The following is a 27,078-nucleotide window of genomic DNA, read 5'->3' on the forward strand; positions in this document are numbered from 1 at the left end:
GGTACACTCAAGTTTCACAATTCATCATGATTTTTAAGGTTTTATGAGGAAAACGGAAACAATGAAATTATCCTACTTGAAAGCATAAAATACGATAAGAATTTTAAACGAATTTTTGAACATTCCGATTAGTATGCTCTTAAAAAATATTCAATCGAACACGCTGAATGACCCATATGATTAAACATAGTATATAATAATAATCTTTAACTTTTTGAAATTTAGAATCATTATTTGCTTTCTAAAATTGCTCTATTTATGTACAGTGCGTAAAAAAACGGACCACACTGAATAAATTTTGATCTAATGGTCACATCTCCTCGTTTTAGGACTCAATCTTAATTATTCGTAGTGGTGACGTCAAATATGCTAATTAATAAGTGCAGACGATATTTTCAGTTACGAAATCAGAAGAAGAATAAGGAGTGTGTTCTGGAATACGCTTACTGATCGATGGAGAAGAAAAAAGTATTCCAAGCAAATTTTTACATAATTAAAAATTTGCACAATTACAGGTTTTGGGACAAACTTGAGAGTACCACAACATTGTTTCCCCCCAAGAACTGTTTAAGCAATACAATTGTGCTTATGCGTGCAGTAATGGCGTAAATGCGTTGCAATATGTTGAATACCTCTGTTTTAATCGATTGCAAATGACGATCGTATGCAAGCGAGATACGAGGAATCGGCCTGGTGACCCCAGATGCCTCTCTATCAACTTGGTCCTAAAAATCATCATAAATTACACAAAAATTTGAAAAACTAATAATATTTAGAACATACTAAATTTCATTATTTGATCATTCTAATATAGCAAAGAGACGATAGCTTTCTAAGAGATACGATGTGTTCGGAAGCATTTCAAATAAAATGAGTATCATATTTACATCTCAAGTAAAAATATTTAGAATTTATGTGAACTAAAAATTTAAATTGTTGAACCTTCAATGACTCTTATGAGGAAGGCACCCGATGTGTCAAATCAAGTTAAATTTGTCTATACAGATACAATCTAAATTCTTTCCCTGCTAGATTACGGTGAGTAACCGGGAAAAAATGTTCCAGTCGATGACCGTAAAGGCAAATTTATGCTGCAAAGAGCTAATATGACTATAAAAATATGTCTCTGCCAGTACATTTTTCTCGTAAAATTATAATCACTGATCATAAATGAAAGTTATGGATTTACGCTCAGGCCTTACATTGTTTGCAACAGGTGATTTGCTTGTCAAATCAATGAGAATCGAGTAACGAGGGGAAATAGAGTAAAGTACTGCCATTCGTAGAAGAGTGACTAGATGTTGTAACCATTATGGAAAAGGAATATACATTAATGAATTGAGTTAGGAAGCATTACACAATAACCGCATACATTAATGCTCGAGTCTAATATGTAATCTATATGTAATATGTTCTTAATATGTAATAATATGTAATATGTTCTTAAATCAATGAGAATCGAGTAACGAGGGGAAATAGAGTAAAGTACTGCCATTCGTAGAAGAGTGACTAGATGTTGTAACCATTATGGAAAAGGAATATACATTAATGAATTGAGTTAGGAAGCATTACACAATAACCGCATACATTAATGCTCGAGTCTAATATATATATATTCTATATATATATATATATATATATATATATATATATATATATATATATATATATATATATATATATATATATATATATATATATATATATATATATATATATATATATATATATATATATATATATATATATATTAAAATTTGCTGTTAAGAAGAAATGTCTTGAAATAAATCAGTCTTTTACAGACAATAGTGTTCATTTTTCACGGAGCTTAAAATTTTTTAATGAAATGTTTAAAGTAAATATTTTTTAATATTTTTCAAAGCTAAGCATTTCTTTTAAATAAGCAAAATAAATTTTATATTTTTCCAAGCTAATAAACTATCTGTAAGAAAAAGTCTGCCTGATTGACTTTCATTGTTAGTATGTTGTGAGGTTAGTAAACAAAATTCTATTAACCAAAACTGAATTCAAAAATTCTCAATTACGTATCTTCTACTTAAGAAATTTTGAAACCTTTTTTAGTAACAAGTTTATTTATTTGCTTATTTTGCTGCTTTTTTTATGTTGCAATCTACTGCGAAACAAACTCAAACTTAACTTTTCAAAATGTCATAAAAAAGAGTTTTCAGTTTTCAATAAGTACGAAAATTTTTTTAATATATAACTGTTTTTATTTTATTTTTAAAAAAATATTTATATGTGTTATTCTAATGTGCTTCTTTATTAGCAGAAACTTTTTTCCTTTCATTTCATTATTTTATTTTTTTAAAACATTTTTTAAATCGAGCTTAAAATAAATTCAGTTTTCTTTATATAAAATAAAGTAAAATTTCTAAAATATACATATTTTTAATTTTGCGGAATCATCTTCGTTAGTTGTCGAGGGAGATTGCTTTCGATAAAAAAATGGATTTTGCTTTTCAATTTAATTATAGACAAATTTTTTTAAAATCGTTTTAAAAATAGCTAATTGGATAATTTTTTAAGCAATAAAAAATTTCTGTATTTACAGATTCTTTTTGTTATCTTTACTCCACTAAATGTCTTTCTTTAAAAAATAGTATACGGAGTGGAAAATTGAAACTTAATAAAGAAAAAATCTATAGAAATCAATAATAATTACTGTAAAAAACAGCAGATGTAATTAACATCAAAAGAGCTTAAATGGGGGATGAAACTTGAAATTGTATCCAATAATCGTCTTTCAATTTTCTCTGTTTCTTTCCACAATCAAATCAATCTTGTTGTTTATTATGCATTTGTTTATTTACAAGGTCGAACCCCAGGGGTGAGGCGATGCTGGACTTCTTTAACACACACAATTTAGATGTTTTGAATGATCCCGGTGATCTTCCCACATACAGCTATGTCCTTGGACAGAGTTGGATAGATCTATTCGTGAGTAATATTGAGGAGCTTAAACACTACAGAGTACATGATGACATTTCATGCTCCGATCATGCGCTTATTACCGTCGAGATAATAGAAAATGAGCCCAGATTTAACTCACGAAATGTTAATTTTAAATTCAATCGTCTGGACTGGTTAGATCTCAGAATCAAGTTACAAAAAATTACTAAGAGTTCAATCAAGTTACATTAAAATTACTGATATCACTGGTGATATTGTAGCAGCATGTAAGGCTAGTGAGCTGAAACAGAGATCAAGAAAGCGCCAGCACTGCTCATGGTGGTCACCGGGATTAGGGCAGAAGCGTAGAGTGGTCAGAGCAATTAGGAGACGATTCCAAAAATCGACTGACGAACAGGAGCGAATGAACTTTAAGATTAAGTTCAAAAAGCACTTGGCGGCCTATAAGAAGGACATCAGAAGAGCCAAAATGAGTGACTTGAAAAACTTTTTGGACAGAGTAAACGCTGATGGGGCGCTTTCGGCCCCATACAAGATTGCTAGAGGCGACAATTTGAGACTCACCAGTCACAGTCCCGTGTTCAAGGAGAATGGAACACTCACTACAAGTTTTGATGAAACTATTTCTGTAATTATGTCACATCATTTTCCAAATACTTGTGATATTCCATGTGAACCACTGATCAGAGGTGATAATGATCCCCCTTTCTCTGAAATTAAATTAGAATCAGTGATCGGAGACCTAAATCTAATAAAGCACCGGGCCCTGATGGCCCCCCTAACGAAGTTTTTAGGGAAATTTTCATCATTGATAGGGCATGGCTATTGCGTGTTTTTAATAAATGCCTTTAGTTAAACTTTTTCCCAGTGGCTTGGAAATGTGCCAGAGTCACTCTGATTCCAAAATCCGACAGAGACAAAAGTTTGCCCGCCTCATATAGACCCATTTCTCTACTCCCGGTCTGGGGTAAAATATTAGACAAATTACTAACTAGGAGACTTGCTTACTTTCTTGAAAACAATCAACACTTAAGTCCTAATCAATTTGGCTTCCGGACCGGGAGAGGGACTGATGACGCTCTTTTGGAGGTTGTCAAATTTATTGAAGAAGCGCGGCTGGATAATAAACATAGTGTTGGGGTGGCTCTGGACATTGACAATGCATTTAATAACGCTAACTGGGCAACCTTGAAATCTGAAATTAACAGTTTAGAACTTCCTGATAATTTGGTTAAAATTATTTTTGGCTTCCTCAGACAGAGAGTGGTCACTTTTATTGACGAGGAGGGCAATTGCATTTTTAGGCAATCCATTTTTATGGGAGTGCCACAGGGCTCATCACTTGGACCGGTGTTGTGTCTGATATACATTAATTCGGTTTTTAGCTATTTTAATTGTATTGATTTTAATGTTTTCCACGATTTTAATCTTAATGATTGCCGCATAATAGCATTCGCAGATGATTTATTGCTTTTACTGAGACACCCAATTTTATATCGCTTCGATCAAGTGGCCACCTACTGCCTCAGCCTGGGCAGAGAGCAATAATCTTAAATTTGGCGACACCAAAACGAAATGCATAACTTTTCCAAAAAATAGAAAAAGAATTGGCAGACAACCAATTATTAAAATAAGTCCAAATCATAATTATTCAGTGAAAAAGGTACAAGAACTTAAATATCTCGGTGTTGTACTCGACCCAGGTTTGACCTGGATCTCACATTTAAACCTGGTCAAAGAGAGAGTCAGCAACTTTAATAACTTATTTAAAAGGGTGGCCAGGGCAACTTGGGGCCTAAAACCCTCTATCCTTAAGTTGATCTACCTGCGGGCTACGGAGCGAATCATTTTATACGCCGCCAGTGTCTGGTACCACAATACTGTTAAAATCAACGAAAAACTTAAATCCATACAGAGAATCTCACTCATTAACATCACTAAGGCCTACTCTACAACCAGCACGGAGGCCCTCCAGATACTGGTGGGGGTGAAACCTATCCATCTTAAGATTTTGGAGGACACTTGCATTAAAAGACTTAAGTGGAATTGGAGACTTAACGACTTTGACTCAGAGAGGCAGCAGATTCTCCCACAGCACATATGGATGATCCACCAACTAGGATTCACCCATCAAAACTTATTTCCGTTCCCTACGGTAGATCACTCCCAACAAACAGCGGCCTTGAAATTTTTACTGATGGATCAAGGATGGAGGTTGCCGACTCCGCTACTGGTACCACAGAATATAGAACTGGCTTCGGCATTGTTACTAAAATGAACGGTACTTTAATCGAGGCAACCTCCACCAGGATGCTTGATATGTAGGAAATCTCGGCGTTAAGCGCGAAGCGCTTCTAACCGATTCATCTATACTGTTTTGGCATAAGAAACTAAAGGTCATATGCAGATCAGAGTTCTAAGATAGTAGTTCACATAAAAGTGCATTATCTGGTGAGGCAAGATTTGATGTAGTAGTGCATCATTAGGATGGGGAATTCCCCTGGATTAGAGTTGTTAGCAGGTGCAGCACTTCTTGGTCTTTCAGCAGGTCTTTAAGTTCGCTGATGAGGCTAACTAGTCTGTGGGCACTGGAGGTTGGAGTAGAGTCTCTGTTGTATGATCTCCTTTTACTGGGGCGGGCCTCGCACCCAATAAAGTTTGCGGTATGGTTTTTCAGGCAGTTGCAACACTTGGTCGGGGTATCTCTGGGTTTTTGGCACTGATACGAAAAATGCCTTTCGGCTCATTTCATGCATCTGGCTTCCTTGATGCAGTTACGTTGTGTGTGCCCAAAACTCTGGCATCTAAAGCACTGGGTCGGTCTTCCTCCTCCTCTGTACTTCTCTACTGCTATCGGGAACTGTTTTAGGCTCTCACTGTGATATATTTTGGTCTGATTGGCCAGCAGAGGAGTGACTATGAGGTAGAGGGGGAGTGGCCTATAGGCTCCTCCCACTTTCTTCCTGAACTGTATTACTTTGGAAATCTCTACATTAGATTTCCCTAATTCTAATGAAATCTCATCGGTACTAAAATCAACTGGGAGTCCTCGCACTTTTTCGTTCTTTACAAGTGGGACTTTTTCAGCAGTGGGTGAAGTCTCCATGGCTTGGGTTGTAGGCTCTTTTAGGATCTCAGGAGTATTCTCCGGCTGTGAAGTGGAGGCAGAGATGGAAGTGCTATTTTTGGGCTTTGCTGAGATGGCTTTGGCTTTCTTCTTCCTCTTTTTCCTCTTTTTGGCTGGAGGTTCGATGATGTTTTCAGAATCTGAGGCCGTGGCCCCGACACTGAGGTCTGTTTTCTGTACCGCTGGGTTGGGGCTGATCTCAGGTTCAGTGGTGATAGGCTCAGGAACTGGAGTGATGATTTCTTTGATTGGCTCCGGGTTCTCTCTTTTCATTAGTTCTTTATAGGCTAGACTTAAACAACGCATTCTTCTTTGGAATTTGTCATATATTTCTCCATATTCACAACTGTTCAGAAAGAACTGATGTAAGTCCATTAACCTTTTCATTTCCTCAATACTAAACTTGAGGTAAAAAGATACTTGGTCAAAGATTGGATCAGGTGGTATGAATCTCGTAGGAACATTACTGGCTTCATTTGCTTCTTCAAGTGACGAGTATTCTATTACATCGACATAAACATATTTGGTGCCTTCACCATCCAATTCCACAGGTTCCGGTGTCTTTGGGCGGCTAGGCGGTAACACCTTTCCGCCGCGAGCTGTTCTGTTGTACGGCATTACGGAGCAGAGATAAAGCACGTCTTGTCTCACAAACAATAGTAGTGTTTACATGGCAGAATTGGTGGCAATTAATAATGCTTTTCTCTGGCTCTCTAAAAAAGAATATCCAGACGCCACTATCTATACTGATTCGCTTTCCTCGTTGCAAGCCTTACAAAACCCAGTATCAAACTCAAAAATTGTTGAAAATACTAAAAAATTATGGCGATCTAATATACTCTGTAATTGGGTTAAAACTCATATAGGTACTCAAGGCAACGAGGAGGCGGATCAAGCAGCTAAGAAAGCCACCGATCTCTGCCAAATTACCCTTGAGGTCCCAAGCTCCATCGCCCAAATTAAAACTCAGGTTAAATTATATAGTATGAAGCGCTGGGGACTGGAATGGCGGAGTTCCGAGAAAGGGAGACAGACATTCAAATTTTTTAAAGACCCGAAATTAAATAGACTACAAGCAAACTTCTATCTCAATCAATTTTTAACAGGCCACGGAGTGTTTGGAGAACACCAATATAAATTATTCCACAAAACTCCAGAATGCAATTACTGTGGTGAATATCAATCTATTGATCACTTGTTAATGAATTGTTCTCAATTCCAGACAATCCGGGGCAATAACTTTAATAATATTGGTCAACATCAATGCTATGCTAACCTGACTTGTAGAAATATCATAAAAAAGATTATTAAACAAACTTTAGAGGATGTATTGGGGGACGGTCTTTAATGTCTCGGAACTTGTTCCTTCCAGTTTGGGTGTCTCAATTTTTTTACTATGTCTTTTATAAACTCTTCTTCGTTTACTTACTCCAATTTTATTGTTATTTACTTTTGTACTATTTAATTGGTTTTAAAAGTACTGTTTTTAAATGTTTTACAATATTGTTATTTTGTAAATTTTGCACGTTTATCTTTTAAATTGTTCTTTTAAATTATTCTTTTAATTGACACTTGTAACATATTGCTGTTTTAATGTTTATCACCTTACATGATTTTAGCTGTTCTACGCTCACCATGTTCATGGACTGTTGCCATGTCTGATGTGAATTTTATGTATTTTATGTTTGTACTGTTTTCTGGATTTTTTTGATTTTAATAAACATTTACCCGTATGCCCTAAATAAGGGCGGGTTGGGGTAAATTCTTCCATGCACGCTTTCTGAACTGTAATTGGTCAGATTTGGAATGCGTCTTAGCTTTTTCTGTTACATTTTAATTTGCTACTCCCAATGTATATACTTTTTTTTCTTCATTTTTAATAAGGATTCTGAAACTACTTACAAAGGGTGGTCTTTATATAACACCCTGCATGGAAAACCGCTTACAAAAAGAATGCCATTCAATTTGAACAATTTGATCAATTATTGTTTTATCTTTCTGTAAGAATATTTCGGCGTGTTTTTCTTGCTTCGATACAAACTTTACGAAAAATTGGTAACAGAGAAATCTCATAATTATGTAATTTTAATTAAACTGTTATAATTTCAAAACGATGCAAAAGAAATGCAATATAACCACATAGCTGATTTGTGAGTTCATATTAATATTGTATTTTAATAAACTTACGAAAGTATTACAGCATTGCAGTTTTACAGATATCCGAAAACAATGTATTATCGTCTCTAAATTTAGTATGATATTAAAGTTACACGATTATATGAATTCGAAATAGTTTTGGAGCTTGTTAGATTTGTTACGTTATGATTACCATTTTGTTAACGTCATATTACACTTTCAATAAAATTTTAAAGGGGCTTAAAACCAGATTAAATTTTAATGTGAAAAGTTGATTTTCGTAAAAATGTATCTCTTTTAAGAAACTACTTTTTAAAAAGATGTTTGTTCTATGACGCTATGATTATCATTCTAATAATGTCACATTACACTTTCAATGACTATTTAAAAGGATTTAAAGCCAGATTAAATTTTAAAGTAAAAAGGTTATTGTCATAAAAATGAATCGTTTTCAATAAGCTACTTTTTTAATGATGTTCTTTAACGTTATGAATACCAATCTGTTAACGTCACATAACGCTTTTAATAACAGGTTAAATAAAAAGTAAATAACTTTAAGTAAACTGAAACACAAAATAAAATTTTCAAACCAATTCGCAATTTTAATCAAATTTTTATACGAAATGAAAATCTCTTTAGAAAATATTTATCTTTAGCCATTTTCCTGTAAAGTTTTTTTGCTAATATTTTAAGTCAATCTTTTCCAATTATTAAAAACTAATTCTTGAATGTTCATTTGGGCATAATGCTATTTTTGATTTTATCCAATAAAAAAGACTAATTATTAGAATGCCTAAAAAAAAAACTCCATTTTTGAGACCGCATTTGAGAATAATTTTCTTCTCAAATTTAATCAATAAGAAAGAAAAGTAATTATTGAAGTATTGTATTTTTAATACAATATGTGCCTAAACGCATTTTCTGAAGAAAATATAAAGTATTTCTTTTTGAAATTGTATCTTAAAACTAGATCAATATTAGTTATTTTCATACATTAGTTTTTTAATATTTCATTAAGTTATTTTTAATTGCTTTCTGTGAGATATTTAAGAAAAATTCTTCGTAATGTTTTACCTGATAGGCAAGGAAATTTTTTAAAAATCTTTCATGAATCTCAGAGACTTTTTTAAACTGTCCATGCCAATTATTTAATGAAATGAAGCAAATAATTGCTCACACTTTCGTGATATTAATGCAAATAATTTAAATATATTGACACGAAATATTGAAAAAGAAACATGATCTTTTTGGAAAAATGACTTTTTTTAAGCAAAACTTTACTTCCTTTTTTTTTTTTTATTTTTTTTTTTTTGACGAACTGAAATCAAAAAAACTCAAAGTTTGATTAAGAATATATTCGTATTAAAGATAAATAATTGAAAATAATCTAAAGAAATGTTTCCTTTATACTTCAACGAAAATTATTCTTGCTTTTATAACTTTTTTTTAAATATTCTGAAAGAAAAGAAGAAGAGAAATAAGTCAAGAATACGTAACAACAAAAATTAATCCGCTTTTTCAAAAAGCTGAGATTTCGTCCATATAATGAAAAAATAGAAAGGCACATCATCATTATAAAAATTGCATGGAGACCCTTCCCTGTACTGTCGCTTTCCTATTGTGAACTGTTTCTTCGGGCACTTCAAAACTGGTTATAATAGGGAAAGGGTCTTTAGCCAATTACGACAACATTTTCTGGAATAGGCTCCAAAATAATTTTAATCCGGATGATGTGCCCGAATTCAGCTTGAAATTTGTAGTAGCGTTACGTTCTAACTTGTTACATATCTTGTTAATCTTGCACATTGTGTCACAAAATAGACAAAAAAATTTGTAGCCTTAGAAGCAAAACTAATTTTAGATTTAATATGTTAACATAAATGAAACAAAAATATTCAGTCTAAATTATCTCAGATTTAAAGCCATTTACATTTAAACCGACAAAAGTTTATTTGCTCAATTTGAAACTACCATATCTTTTAGTCTACATAGAATTTCTTTAAAAATAAAATTAACAAAGGCATTAACAAAGGCACTTCGTTAACTTTGTTAACTTCGTTAAACAAAGGCATTTAATGTAGGTCAAAAATTTTATTATTAAAGAAGTGCAGTTAACTGTTTTAATTTATAGATAATTGCCCAATAGGTAAATTATGAAAAACACTACAGTGATATTTATTACATAGTTTATGTATTTTACCTTTATGGGTCGCTTAATATTCAGGACATCTGCATGTTTTTTCAAAATGGAGTAAGGAGCATGGAGTTTCAGGAAATACGTTTTTCCATCTTGTGAAAGCTGCAAAATCAAACATCAATCCTTAAAATACCAATGAAATTTTACGAATCTTTATAAGATTAATAGAATTAATGCATGAGAACAATTAGTTTATCTTCTTCATACACTGAGAAAAAAAATTACGGTGAAACCTACCACAATAGAGAAAAATTTACTGTTTCTAAGCCTCGACGAAAACACCAAAAAGCCCGGTCTTTTTTAACGAAGCACTTCGGTAATAATTTTGCTCAAATTAACAATAAAATATGGTTTTGCAATATGCGATAAAATTATGTAGATGTAGTAACATTTGGTAATTTTATCGTGATACCTAAAGGCCTGGTTTCTTAGGACAGGACGCCGTCAGCTGGAAATCAGCGCTAACCTCTGATTGGTCCATTTGTGAGTTTGATAGTATACGTCTTTGAACGCTCATCTTGAACTACAATTGCCGTCCAACTCAACTGCAGTTGGATTACAACGTGACTTTAACCACAGAAGCAATGGCGGACAACATCCAACAGCACATTGAAATCAGCCAAGATTTTGATTTTGACATTAAACATAGCTTCTTCATTAAACATAGCACTCTTCATTTAGCTCAGCTATAATGTGTTTTTTCTTGGACAAAGTCATTATTTGTTCTCTGAAACACTGGTCGACTATAACAAAATCAATACAAATTCAAAATAAATATTTGTTTACGTTATTAACGCATGCGCAATGAGAGATAATGTCTACGTTGGACCGACTGCTCACGCTGAGCTAACAAAAAAGTATTTTCTTGGCGTCAGCTCTACGTCAACTTTCCGCTGACGTCCAGATAAGGCGCTAGTTCTAAGAAACCAGGCCTTGAGTTAACAAACCAGTATTTTGTTGGCGTCAGCGGGACGTTGACGTCCCGCTGACGCCCAGATAAGGCGCATGTCCTAAGAAACCAGACCTTAAGAGGGTCCCAATTTTTTTCGCCCACGGAACCCTACTTAATCAACCTTCTTTCGGCGCAACCCCGGCTTTATAAAGTTTATTAAGGTAATTGTAAGCCTTTTAAGCTATAAAAATTATTTATAAAATATTTAAGTAGAAAAATGGAGACTTTTTATCGTTTTATCATTAATATTCTAAAATAAGTTTTTATATTCGACAGTTAAATTTACAATCCTTGCTCTATATCTAGTCTACTTATGAATTTATTTTTAGTTTTCATACATCAATGAATAAAAGAAGCTGAATTATTGTTTACTTCAAGATGAAATTCCGTTGAAAATTGTCATTGGGGAAATATATTTCTTTATTAAAAAAATTATATTATTTTATTTTGAAGAGTGTGATAATAAATACTAATGGAATATTTTATAAATGCTTGTTTTCTTTTCATAATTTGTTGAATATATGGTAATTAGAAATTTTATATTTTCCTTTAAAAAAAATTCCACTTCTATTTAAGCACCACTTTACTTGAAATAATTTCATAAATTCAACAGTAAGATCAAATACATTATGAATTATAGGTTAGATCTAAAAATAATTAAAGGTTACAAAAGTCATCACTGATTATAAAAAAGTACTAACTCAAAGAACAGCTGTAACTGTCTTATGGAAACCTAAAGGCCTGGTTACTTAGGACAGGACGCCGTCAGCTGGAAATCAGCGCTAACCTCTGATTGGTCCATTTGTGAGTTTGATAGTATACGTCATCGAACGCTTATCTTGAACTACAATTGCCGTCCAACTCAACTGCAGTTGGATTACAGCGTGACGTTAACCACAGAAGCAATGGCGGACAACATCCAACAGCACGTTGAAATCAGCCAAGATTTTGATTTTGGCATTAAACAGGGTTCTTCATTAAACATAGCACTCTTCATTTAGCTCAGCTATAATGTGTTTTTTCTTGGACAAAGTCATTATTTGTTCTCAAAAACACTGGTCGACAATCACAAAATCAATACAAATTCAAAATAAATATTTGTTTACGTTATTAACGCATGCGCAATGAGAGATAATGTCTGCGTTGGACCGACTGCTCACGCTGAGCTAACAAAAAGTATTTTTTTGGTGTCAGCTCTACGTCAACTTTCCGCTGACGTCCAGATAAGGCGCTAGTTCTAAGAAACCAGGCCTTGAGCTAACAAACCAGTATTTTGTTGGCGTCAGCGGGACGTTGACGTCCCGCTGACGCCCAGATAAGGCGCTTGTCCTAAGAAACCAGACCTTTAGGAACACCATTTGGGAGCCGCTGCCCTTGAGTATAGCACAAAAGCCATTTATTGGGTTAAATTAACTTCTCAGTTTTGTATTTTCTTATAAATGTGCAGTAATAAGAACTATAATTTTAAAAATCAGAATTTCCAGCTAACCATTATCAGATGGTGGGAAAGATTATCAAATGAATTGTTTTAAAACCATCAATTTTGGTTTATATTACCAGTATTATAGTTTTGTTCCGTGTAAATGCACTTTTGATTTGGTAAGGCGTCTCCAGTTTTAGTGCATTTGTTAAGTTCTCATTATTCGCAATTTTTTTGAAGTTATACTTCTCATGCGACTTCCAACAAGGTTGCGTTAAACGTTTAACGCTACATTTTTATTGGCCGGGAAATCACGTGATGGATCCAGTTTTCAATCATTCATTTCCATATTGTTTTGGTTCTCACTAGCATAAAAATAATAAAAGTATTGCTTTTCTATAAATATTTTTTCAGTTTGTTTTGATACACATATAATTTAATAGGGTAGTATTTTTTATTTTCAAATTTAGTGGATAACAATTGTAAAAAATGAGTGAAAACAATCCCACGGACAATGCGACGGATTTAAGGTTATGTCAAGGTACGTCTCTTGCGAATATCAATTGATTGTTTTTCTTCTGAAATTACATTATGACGCATTCACATACATTATTAATACAAATACATTTTCCAGGGCGAGACGATGAGGCAACCACAAGCACTTTCACTGGTTCAAGAGGTCCATGAGAGAAAAATGCACAATATTACCGTGATTACAGAGCACGGAAGCGAGCGGAGCAGGAAAAAGAGTCGTTGAGTAGAACTAGTGATCCTTCTACGACTGCTGATTCTTCTACAATTAACGTCGCAGGTTGCGAAGTTTAACTTCTTCCGCGCGAGGGGCTCCACGCATTATTTTTTTTAAATAGCAGCTAGTGCCGTAATTAGATCTGTATGGATTAATATTTAAAAATAATGAAATCTTCTTAAAGCAAAGTTTTGTAAAAAGTAAATATAAATCTATTTTTTGAATACGTTGAAGACAAGTAAATTTATCATTACATTAGAGATTTAATAAGTTCATGACGAAAGTAAGTTAATTTTTTTTACGTTTTTTGGCATATAAAAATATGTAGGTTAAATATTTAAATATTTAAAGATAATTAAAGTTTTTTTAAAAGTTAAAGTATCTTCAATTCATTCCACTTCTTCACTCTTATAATTAAACTTTTTTCAAAGTCTTAAAATTGTAGATATCGCCCATTGTTCTAATGTAATCTAGAATTCTAAATTAAAGTTCAAGATACACAGAGAAAGAAATTCCAGCGCACCGTATGGTAATGACATTTTTGATTAAAAAAAAGCACAAATCTGGGTAATAAAATCGAAACATATAGTATTTAAACGATTCATTTGGAAACTTTTCTGTTCCTATGGTAAAGGTTTGCCAGATATTCAGGTATTCAGTACTAAAAATGAGACAAATATAAATGATTTGTATGCCATCCGCTAATCTCTTATGCAAAAATTATCCCATTATGCTAAAATTATCATAAAACCATGTTTTATTGTTTTTTTTTTTAACAAAATCATTACCAAAGTATACTATGATAACAGTTACTAAGTTTTTGGTATTCTCATAGAGCCAGAAGCACAGTGAATTTTATCCTATTCTGGAAGTTTTGACCATAGTTTTTTCGCAGAGTAAAACGCTATGCTTAGTTAAAGAAATAATAAGTTCATCCTTGCTTTTGTAACTTTTTAACGATTTTTCAAAACAAAATGATTTTCTTATCCTAAATCAGTATCAAAAACCATGAAGACAAGCTGAAAATCCTATCAAAAGTAAAAAGTTTTTTTAAAATTGTTTATTTTGGCAGTCATTTTTATATATAAAAGCAATTATATTTTTTTAAAACATGCTTAATCCAACTTATTATTAACTAAATAAATAACTCATTAGTGAAAAAGAACTAAAATAACTAACTTTATTAAGATCACAATTTAATATCGTAATTACTTAGCTGACTAAAGTCCTTGGGAAATAAATTTCCTATAGAGAGTTTGCTTTAACAAGGCCATTTAGTTGTGTTACTAAGAGAACCTCTCTTCATTTGAACTTCAGTATTTACGACTGAATCAGCAGTAAGCAGAGAAACCGTTGCCATTAGGAAAGAGTAATAGCGTCTCTAAGATCTTTTATGCTTTCTAAGCTTATTTATTATTGTTTCTTATTCATTTTCGATCTTGAAAAACCTTCGTAAGCAAAAACAAAACTAGTGGAGAATGAAAGATATGGCATTCAATAGACATTTTCCAAAATAATAATTTGATAATTAAAAAGAAACAATTTTAGAAAACGAAAATTTGCTAAAAAATCACATGCTATCACAACGAAATGATTTTCAGCTCATGGATTGCTGAATTATCAATCATAGTTTCATATCAGAAAGTGTATGAAACTGTGACGGATTGCCATATTAGGACTCCGTTTTTCACCAGTATGGTTCAATAAATGTTTTTTTTTTTAATTTTTTTTTTGAAATTTATTTTACAACAGGAGTTGATCAGCTGAACCAATTAGGAGTTACTGACTATAAATGTTCAAACTCCGTTCCCTTAAAATTTTGAGCCTAATAGAAAAAAAAAGGGAACTCGTGCATCAAGCATTGAAACAAACGAGCCATCTTGGAAGGACTTTTTGATTAAACTAACACTTATTTGCCTTACATGGAGAGGTAGACCACGGAAACCTCCTACTGTTAGACCGATGGCAAAGGAATTCTAACCCATGATCTGCCTACCCACTAAGGATATTTTTTTATGTCGGCAATGTCTTTAGTGCTAGCCGGGAGCAGAATCCGTATCGACAAGCCAACCCTGGGATTCGAATCGGGATCATCTCACTTGAACGATACTCTATCCCCCGAGCCACCGGTTCCATTTAATGTTTCGTATTAATTTGAAAATTTCCTTTAAAATTCTGCAATTTTTTAATCTTATTAAATAAAGAGCATAATAACTTATGCAAAAGATTGCATGCATTTTTTATTTACTGATTGTTGAGGGGGTTAATTTATGAACCATTCAAATGACAAATTTGAACTCAGCACCCTGCAAAGAAAAAATTCCTTGAACATCAAAGTAACATGTCACACTTGATTCCATTTCTATGTGGGATAAAATGATTCAGTAGTCTCTTTAGAACTTAACTTGATAATCGAAGTTATCGAAAATGAAAGCAAAAAGCAGCAAAACTCGTTTGATAGATATTTCCCAAAAGATATATCCTATATTTATCGATATTTATTTCCCTTAGGGATAAGAAATAAGTACGTATGTAGTCAATAAAGACGATCCAGATTTTTTGCTTTCATCAACTAAATGTCTATAAAATCCAACTTTATAAAAAGTTTCTGCCTTTGGAACTTTTGATATCAAAAATACTGAAAACAAAGAATGAAAGCTATACTAAAAGAAATAATATTTTCTCCAGAATTTAGAACTAATTTTTAACTCTCGAGAGTCTTAACTTTGATGAAGTAGGAAATTTTTATAATATGTAGTCATTTTTAACACTTAAAACAAATTAAGTTTATCAAACACAATAGTCTTTGTAAATTACCGGGTTAGAGAATTCAATAATGATCATTTTCCATAAGTTTTTAAGGTCGATTCAATGTTTCTTTTTTTTGTAATATTTCCCACTTGGGTATGACCAAAATATACTTGAGTTCGCATTATATGAAAATGGAATATAAGAAATTATTAAATGTTAGTGTGGTGGAATTGGAGTTTTAATCTCTCTGCTGCTGTGTATATTTCAGCATTCATGGTTAATGCAAATTAGAACAGTGTGCAGATTTGAGCATATTCGATTACAAATATTACTTAATGACTTTCAATCCGGATGGCAAGCAATCGTGAAATATGATCACAATTGAATACCTGCTGGTGACGTCATGGTAAATAAATCACGCCACTTGTCGATTTAGAAGCTAATCAGGTTTGACACAAAGGCATGGTGTCGCTCGCAGGTATAGAATTAAATAGTTCAATCACCTGCCAAGCATAATCATCACTTCATTTCGAGTTGCAAGTATCCAATTATAATAAATGCATAAGTAATTATATACTAGAATGCCAATGATACTGATAATTTAAAGCAATTGCTTAACTGTATAAGATCTTTTTGAGTCGTCTTTATTAAATAAATTTTCCGAACAACGTTGGCAAGTTTGGAATCATTGGGTAACTTATTTTTGACAATCGGATTTGCGTCAGTTTTGGCTATTTTTTAGTTTTTTACACGTTAATAAAATTTTTACCTCCATATTATGCATACAAGCACAGACGTTATAATTATAAAATGTTAAGAAAAGGCACAAAGAAAAAATAAAATTAAGGGCCATCAATCTGTCCTGATTGAGCCAATTGAATTCCTCCTGTCTTGATTGAGTCAATTGAAATAAAGTATCACCTAAATACAAGCCAGTAAAGCATTAAAAAATATTATTAGCTTGTGTCATTCAAAAGTGAGAGCTTAATTAAAAATTTTATCTGGACAGATTCTAATACTTTTTGTATGTATACATTAATCTTGAGAGAATAAATTAATTCATTATAAAATTTATACTTAGTCATTTTTGATTTACTTTTACTAAACCAGATAAAATTGCATTTAAAATTGCAACAACTCGAATAGTGTTAATCTGGAAATGGTTGTATTCCATCCCATTCATATTATCTGAGACGAGCTCATTGAAAGCAATCAGCATGTGATACGTTCCTTAAGTCTGCTCTAACATAGTTAATAATCATTAACTACGAGTCTGAATTTCACTAAGCATAGTTTCAATTATCATCAGAAACAGTTAAAAGACCATTAACATGTCAGAGTATAAGCATTAAAAAATTAAAAATGAATTTCTGTTTTGCGCAGAAAATTCATTTGAACCTAAATTAACTCCATAAAATATTGGAGTATAGTTAGCAGTATAGTTGGCGTACAATAACAGAGATTTTAATAACAAAAACTCTTAAAAATAATCGAAATGCTGGATTATTTGATTAAAAACGCCATAAAATGTGTTCAAATGTAATCTTTTAAATTATTTATGATTGATGATGATAAATTGAAGCAAAAACCACGCAATTTTCTTCCATTATCAAAAATTATAATCAATAACATTTTGCCAAACTTCACAAAACTGTAACCCAGCAATGTGGAGAATTCTTCCCACGTATTACATGAACGTATTATATGAAACATGAACAAACAAGTGTTATTTTCTCCAAAGAATTTGCAGTTCTATTACTTGTCTATTTGTCTTCAGATACTAATCTGTATAAAATTTACTATACTAATCTGTATAATAATCTATAATAATCTGTTATACTAATCTGCATAATAATCTGGTATAATAATCTGTATATTAATCTGTATAATAATCTATAATAATATACTATCATACTAATCTGCAGATTATTGTACTAATCTGTATAATAATCTACCATAATAATCTGTATATTAATCTGTATAATACTCTATAATAATCTACTATAATAATCTGCATATTAATCTGTATATTAATCTGTATAATACTCTATAATAATCTACTATATTATACTGCATATTAATCTGTATAATAATCTGTAATGATCTACAATTACACTAATCTGCAGATTATTATACTAATCTGTATAATAATATACGATAATCTGTATAATAATCCATAATAATCTACTATTATACTAATCTGAAGAATATTATACTAATCTGTATAATAATGTACTATAATAATCTGTATATTAATCTGTATAATAATCTATAATAATCTACTATTATACTAATCTGTATAATAATGTACTATAATAATCTGTATATTAATCTGTATAATAATCTACTATTATACTAATATGCAAATTATTATACTAATCTGTATAATAATCTACTATAATAATCTGTATAATAATCTACTATAATAATCTGTATATTAATCTGTATAATAATCTATAATAATCTCCTCTATATTAATCTACAGATTTTTATACTAATCTGTATGATAATCTACTATAATAATCTGTATATTAATCTGTATAATAATCAGCATAAAAATTGATCTTACCGATTTATCTTCAAGTTCTAATTCCAATCCAGCTTGACGGAGGTTCTTATGGAACATATTCCTGTACTCATTTCTACGGAAATCGGAGTCTTCATACGCAAGTACAAAGTCTATTTTTCGTACTCCATCCCGGAAGTAAAGAGTGGACATCTCGTCCACATTTCTCAAGGGAGTTGCGGGAGATGGGAAATTGGGTGAATTCAGATCCTGTAATGAAAGAAACAAACACTATTAAATCACTTCGCTGTGAGTTTAACGATAATCAATTTCGAACTAAATTTTTTCACTTTTGTTGCACCGTATTGATTTTACACTTCTGCTAAAGTTTTTTAAAGGAATAATTTTCGTTTCACTAAAGTCACAATTTTGAACTTTTAAAGAACAGGAATCGATTCCTTATTTTTTTATAAATATACTTAAAAAGCAAAACTGCATAAGAAAGAAAACTAAAAATATGTAAGAAAGTAAACTAAAAATGTATCAGAAAATGAACTATAAATACTTTAGAAAATAAATTAAAGTTACACAAAGAAGTAAATTAGAAATCCATCGGTAAATAAATAAGAAAGTAAACTGAAAATACTAAAAAAGTAAACTAAAAATATCTCAAAAAGAAAATTTTAATGCACAATAAATTCAACTAAAAAAAATAAAGAAAAAGATTACTTAAGGAAGTAAACTAAAAATAGATAAGAACTAAACTAAAAGTACATAAGAAAGAAAACTAAAAATACATTAGAAAGACAAGTAAAAAAATACATAAGAAAATAACCTCTAAAAAAACATAAGGTATGGAACAAAAAATTTAAAAGGAAATAAAAGGAAATTTTATTAAATTGAAACTTCTTAATCTGATATAACTGATTTGTGCTTTCAAAAATTTCGAAATTTGTTGCATAGAATTTTGCTTTTACTTAATATGATTAACATGTTTTTTTTTTACATTATTGATATTCAGAATAGTTTTCAAAATTTAAATTTTTGAAGAATGTTATTTTTTTCTCAGGAAATAAAGCAGATATCAAATTAGCTCTGTTTTTTTCTCTATTCATTTTGTGATTCTTCACTCACGTTATTTACTATCACTTAAATAGAACAGGGTTCCCACTCTTTTATCAAAGCAAAAATTAAGCACTTTTAAGGACTTTTACCAAAAAAATTAAGGACTTTTTCTCCAGAAATTAAGAACCTTAAAAATGGCATAATGATCAATAATTTATCATCAAATAAAACATTATAGATTAATAATAATAGATTAAAAAATGGAATAGCTTTTCCAGTCATCCTTTAAAAAAACTGAATAAAGAAATGCTTAATACAAATAATCTGTATTTAATTAAAATTAAATTGCATTTAATCACCTCACGCACGCTTTTAAGAATATAAAGAAAAACTCAAAGAATGCAGATTAAACAATAAGATTTTTTATTTTAATTTGGAAAAAAACTGGGTAAACAGATAGAAATATATAAATTAAGATGGTAACTTCATTAAATTAATAAAAATATTATTTTGAGTGACTAATACTAAACCAAGGCAAAAAGAAACTAACTAATATAACTTTATTGAGGTTAAGACAATTATTTTAGACTAAGTAAAACCTAATTATAATAAGCTAAAGATTTATTAAAATCACAAAATATAAAAAATTTAATGATTAAAATCAGAACATATTTAGTACTTAACAATCAGGAAAAAAGAAATAAATAATGTACAAGGAAAACTTATCAATTAAAATTAAGAACTGAGAAACAGAAATGATTGTTAAAATAAGAGCTAACATAAATATTGAAACACAGGACAAGGCAGGATGTAATGATCAATTGAAATAAAAATGAAAAAATTCCATATCTAAAAATTGAAAATATAATGAAATAATTCAGTACAAAATTTATTGTGAATGAAGGGGAAAAAAACAACAAAATGTAGTGGAATCAGAAACATCATTTATAAAAGGCAGGGCTCGCCAAGTGGGCCCACTTTGAAAAAACCCGCCCGGGTTTTATTGGGTGGGCCCTATTTGAAAAAACCCACTTGGAACAATAAGTGGGCTTTTTTCAAAAAAAAAATTTCTTTTTTACTAAAACTTATTGCTTCGCATTTACTTTTATATAATTTATTGTGCAGCATAAATTTGCCAAATAGAGTTGCATGATTTATATGATTAAGTTTTTAATATTAGTGAAGTAAAGGAAACTCGAATCTTCATATAATTTTATAGTAGGTACTATTGAAAACTTCAAGTGGGTTTTTTCAAAAAGTAATATTTTAATTATATTAAATCAAATAAAAATTTAAATAATATAGTCTGAAAAGATCAATTTTTCAAATATAGTTGCATGCTTTGTATATTAATAAACAGGTTATTATTATTAATTAATATGTTTAAAAAAATTGAAAAGAAACGATTTTTTTCTTTTTTTACCAAGTGATAAATTAATAAAATTTAAACAATTTTATTTTCTAGCTTTAAAAATAAAAAAAAGCTAAAACTTTTTATAAGAGAACTTATTAAAATTATTTATCTAAAAATGAAATAATTTTCCTAGGGTTAATTATTTGAAAACAAATGGGACAAGTAACTGATACTCTTTATAATTATATGTAGTTTTAATTTCACTTTCTATTAATCTTATTATAAAAACATGTAAGATCATTAAATATTTATTTCAGTTTTTTATTTAACTCAAGTCAGAGGAAATTTTAGTTTTTACTGATTATAAATATTTACAGATTATAATTTTATAATAGGTAATATCTATACGTTTAATAAATATAGTAAATAAATGTGTGTGAAAACAAAAAGATTAATAAACTTGTTCCTTTTACATTCCTGCATTTATATTTTATAATTCTTGAGTTAAAAAATTATGAAGCGTAATGTACTTAACAATAAAGAAGACTCAAATATGTATTGGTGATAATGCGTTATTTAAACTTAATAAAAAATACATAAAACCAGGGTTTCCCAAGTGAGCCCAGTTTGAAAAAACCCACTTGGTGATTTTTTTCACAAATTGTTTTTTTTTTTTAAATTTGGTTCAAAAAGAAGTATTTCCTAATACTATCATAGGACACATCGTTGAAGTTAACAAATATTTTAGAAATGTGCATCAAGCACATGGATGGGCAAATGAAAAAAACTGCTTGATGACCCAATGATACTAGGTGGAATTCATATTGTGAGCGCGTGAAAACTTTTGCCAATAATTACCATAAATATGAAGAGATTGTTCTTGAACATCAAAATGAATCTAATAATAATATGTCAAAAATATTAAATAATGTTGGGCTTTAACAATAAACTATCAATTGGGAAAAACAGATATCAATTGTTTCTGAAGCTTTAAAAAAAGCTTCAATCAGAAAACATTTCAATTTCAGAAGCTGTCGAAATAAGAATTAAATTACTATCGTGTGATGAATTAGAACCCCATAAACATTTTGTAAAAAAATACAATCAGGCTGTTCAGTCACATCATTTATTAGCATATGCATCCTGGATCCCGAAACAAGGGGACAATTTTTAAAGGATGAACAACTGAACTGTCTTTCTAAGCATCATCCAGAAATTCTGCCACGTGTTATAGCATTCAAAATTTCCAATCCTGAATACTTTTCAAAATCAATGATACTTGACACTGTTATTCAACAGTTTTCATCAAAATATAGTGAAAAATTATGGCAAAAAGAAAGAAATAAGTAAATAAATAAATAGAATTCCTAGCTTGCACAAGATTTCTGTCAATTCTTCTTTCTTTGCACTCAGCACCAGCATCCTCTGTCTTTATCGAAAGACACTATTCAACTTTCGGTTTGGTGCAGAGTAAACTTCGTAATAGATTAGGAATAGATAAAGCTACAAAACTCATAAAAGTGTATCACCATCTAAGAGAGAAATGTAGACACTTTGAATCTGTTGTATGATAATAATAATAAAGGAAAAATTTACCTTTTTTTTAAAGTTAACTCTTAACATCTGCTGACAATTTTTAACTATTTGGAGAAAGTTTATCACAATTAAAAAACAGTTAAAAATTAAAATATTACTTTTAAGATTTTTTAAATATTATTTTCAAGATTTCATTTGAGTACCATTTATTTTGTTTCTTTTAATCATGTTTAAAAGTATTGAAAGCAAACAAACAAAAATTTCTATTAAGTGATACATTAAACAACAATAAACAAATTTAAACTTTTATTTCTTATATTAAAAAAATAAGCTATAACTTTTTATATATGCTTTTTTATAATTTTAAGATTAATTTGTTTTTTGAAACTATAAAGTTAAAATGTATCTAAAAATGCATATATTTATCTAAATATTTGAAAAAAGGGTACTCTTTATAATTATACATACTCTTTATAATCATACGTAATTTTAATTTCACTTTCTATTAATCGTATTATAAAAACATGGAAGACCATTAAATTTTTATTCGAGTTTAATTTTATTACAGGTCAAAGTTAGTTGAAATTTTAGTGTTTACTTATACAACACTATTTAATAAATAAAAATACTTTCACAGCAAAATTGATGAGCACTAAATGAAAAAACCCAATTTTCCCCGGGTTTTTTCAAATAAAACCCAATTTCTCCCGGGTTTTTTCAATAAAACCCAGGCAGGTTGGGTTTTTTCAAACCCTGATAAAAGGAGATAAAAATCTTTATAAAACAGTCTGCTTTTAGTTATACAAAATTGTATGCTTACACTGATAAGCAATACTGCACCTCTGAGGAATTAGAATTTATTCAATTAAAAAGTATTGTGTCTTGTATAGATATTGAAGGAACTAAAATAATCAACGATAAAAAAAATTTGTTTGTGATAATTAAAGTATTGTCTGAAATTATAAAACAATAATTTGTCAAATAAATCAAAGGTAATGAAAATTGGATGCAAATATGGATTTTTTATATATATATATATATATATATATATATATATATATATATATATATATATATATATATATATATATATATATATATATATATATATATATATATATATATATATATATATGTATTATTATTATTATTATAAAGTAGGGAATAATTCATAGTGATCTAGTGGTCCAGTGGTCAAATAGTGACCGCCTACCCAGTGATCAAATAACATTTTAAAAAAAAATCCTCAAGTATCATTATTGTTAACGTAAACATAGGCCAGGGCGTTGTAAGAAATTTTATAGCGTGATAGATCGTCAGTCAGACTTCGCGATATATCGCAATTAACATACGTTTGAAATTCATCAATCAGAAATCTTTAAATCAATTAAAAATAAATAAAAGAAATAAATCTATAACAAAAGAAAACGCTAATTCTAAAAAAAATTGCTTCTATATCATCAATAGCATTGCTTAATTTTTTCAATTAAAATGAAGATGGATTGACTTAAGACTGTCTTAAAGATTGAGTAGTCTTAAGTAAAAACAAACACAAGCTTTATTTTAAATTTTTTTAAAATTAAAAATGACTTAGATTTTTTAAAAATAGTAATAAAACTGTTACAAAATATTCTACATACAGTACAAATTAAAAAAAAAAGAAATTTCCACTTAAAAAAAACATTTTTAAAATTATTTGTTGAAAAAAAATGTGCGTTTTAAACATTGTTAGGCTTTTGCTAATTACTTATTTAAAATAATAAAATTGTATTGACTAATGGTCATACGGTTTTAATGTAAAAATACATGTAAGTTTCTTTATTTCTTTATTATTATTTTCCTATTTGAAAATGAAATAGACTAATTTAAAAGTTTAAAAATAATACTGACTATCTAACAAATTATTAAACGAACACGTATTGAAGGAATTTTTTAAAAAATAAAAAAAATATTCTATATTTAAGAGCACGATTGTCAAATTATTGAAAAGCGTTAAAACATTGCTTAACTTTTTATTTAATTTAAAAAATTTAGTAATTTTAACTAACAGCCAAATTAAAAAAAAAGAAAAAAAAGAACGCAAACTCTGTTTTAATTTCCTCAAAAATAAAAGTAAACTAATTAAATGTAGGCTTTGTTTTAATTTTTTTTAAAACTAAAAGCGACTGAAGATTTATTGGTTTAAAAACTAATCGAATTCTATCAAATTATTATATTTGCGTGAATTAAATAAATTTAAAAAGAAAAACTTTTGATCACAAAGTTATAAATTATTTAAATACAAAATATATAAAATATTAAATTGTATCACTTTTAAAAAGATCAATAAAGAATCTTTTTTTTTAATTCATGATTTCCTTTCTTTAATATATTAAGTTCAGAACGAAAATTTAAGATAACAGCAATTGCGCAACGATCGCCAAGTAACAGTAGGTCTGCTGAAAATCCTCGCACGTTAAACCACGAGCATCGTCTTAATTCAGATTCCTGATGCTTCGCCTAGAATAAAAGTTATCATATCGGTCTGCCGATATGTGCGTTAAGTCAATAATTCGCGATACATCGATTTAAAAACGTCTAAGAGTAATGCACGTTAAAATTGCTGCATCATAACAAAAACAAGAGTTTCTGTTGTTTTTTTTTAAAAAATGGGGAAGCCAAACAGAAATAAAAACAAAAAATCGTTCTCATTTTTTATAAGAAAAATTTAACGTTGCAGATAACGCTTTGAGTATTTCTCACAACCGGATCTCTAGAAAAAATTACGAAAAAGAAGGCTCTTTAAAATAAGCTATCAAAATTAAAAAAAACACAATTAATCAAAAAAGCAAAAGAGAAACAGAAAATTTTCCTAAATTCTTAAAACAAAACTTGCAACATAGAAAATCAATTTTCTATTTTACTGGTTATCCAATTATCTGTATAACTTTAAAAGAAAAAGTGGAGATAAAATATATCAGAAACGCAGTTAAAATGCCGCGCTTTAAAAAAAAAACCCAACAAAAGTGAAAAAAGAAAACAAACTTTTCACTCTTTTGAAAACAAAAAGTGTCGATGATAAAATGACAAAAAAGACTTTCCTGATTCAAATTATACTTCGCCGAATATTCGTAATATCCTTAATATTAAAAAATGGAATCATTTATAAAATTGAACTTTAGAAGAAAATATGACACAATGAAAAAATACACTTTGCCTTGTGACAATCACTAGATGCTGTTAGCCATTCCTTATATTTTTCATCAAGTGCCGATAAATTATTAAAAACACACTTTCCTGGCATTTCTAACAATTTCACATTTGAATGAAGTATCAAAGCTATCATGTGTGCTATCAGAAGAATTGAATTTCTCGAATCCTATGGATGAAGAAGGTCAATGCAGGTCTTGAGCTGATAAAGTATCTAAGTACTGTCTAAAAATAAGTCAAGACCTCTACCCACCTGCAGTATCACGCTCCCCTCTTCCCACACTAAATTTTTTTCTTACAGAATGATCCGGAAAGAAAAAATATTTTAATGAAAAAATTTATGATAAAATAAAAATATAAAAACAATAAGAGCGTGTTTTCTTCCACTTGCTTGTAACCCCTACATTCACATGCATTCAAAATGTTTTACCCTCAATGCAGGATCTCATTCTAGGCGAAAGACGTACTTTTTAACTGTGGATATTTTTCTAAGATATAAAAATTGTTCCAACGAACTAGTGATACTAGAAATTAAGGATTTTTAAGAACCTTGAATTAAAATTAAGTACTTTTAAGGGCCCTTAATTTTCAAAATAAAAACTAAGCAGTTTTTAAGGACTTTTAAGGAGCGTGGGAACCCTGTAGAAAACACTGTTAATAATTTTGCATTGTGCTTTAAACCTTGGTACCATTTGAATATGCTGTTTTCTAACAACACAATATTGTCGTTTAACTTGAAAGTGAAGCATTAAACACTTTACCGATTTTGCAGCAAAATTGTACTCTGTTACACACTGTTAAAATTCTCATTATAAAGTTATGGTAAAATGATCAACAGCAGTCTGTGAATCCAATTAACCGTAAGTCAATGCCCATCCAATTAACCATAACATTCTTTACTTTAACGGTTTTGAAACCGTTTACAACAAGTATGGTTATACAGTCAAACCCCGCTATAGTGAACTCCCGTATATAGTGAACGAAATGTTCGGTCCCGTGCCTTGCTATACATATATAATGTTATTTTTTGTGGATATAGTGAACCAAAAAGGTGAGGAAGTTGGATATAGTGAACTTTTTTCTCTCTTCGACCGATTTCTTTCTTCATTTTTTTTGTAATAATTTTGAAATTTCTACTTCAAAATAAATACATATACCAATGTTTA

The 27,078-nt window shown here is 30.0% G+C and overlaps 1 protein-coding gene across 4 annotated transcripts in view; it reads right to left on the bottom strand.

Annotated features, from left to right (window-relative positions):
- LOC107442862 (anoctamin-4) overlaps positions 1 to 27,078 on the bottom strand; it is a 346,119-nt gene that overhangs the window by 120,778 nt on the left and 198,263 nt on the right. For 3 of the 4 annotated variants that reach the window (XM_087168997.1, XM_071181276.2, XM_071181277.2), the window contains exons 2-3: positions 18,832 to 19,038; positions 10,395 to 10,493 (exon numbers count right to left, since the gene is read on the bottom strand). In XM_087168997.1, coding sequence (XP_087025123.1) covers positions 10,395 to 10,493; positions 18,832 to 19,038 — 306 coding nt within the window. Of the gene's footprint in view, positions 1 to 632; positions 726 to 10,394; positions 10,494 to 18,831; positions 19,039 to 27,078 lie in introns of all 4 variants that reach the window. The other variant, XM_071181275.2, reaches the window with a different exon arrangement.

This window comes from Parasteatoda tepidariorum, chromosome 8 (genome assembly GCF_982258835.1).
Source record: "Parasteatoda tepidariorum strain Cologne lab strain chromosome 8, Ptep-v5.0, whole genome shotgun sequence".
Taxonomy (NCBI): Eukaryota; Metazoa; Arthropoda; class Arachnida; order Araneae; family Theridiidae; genus Parasteatoda; species Parasteatoda tepidariorum.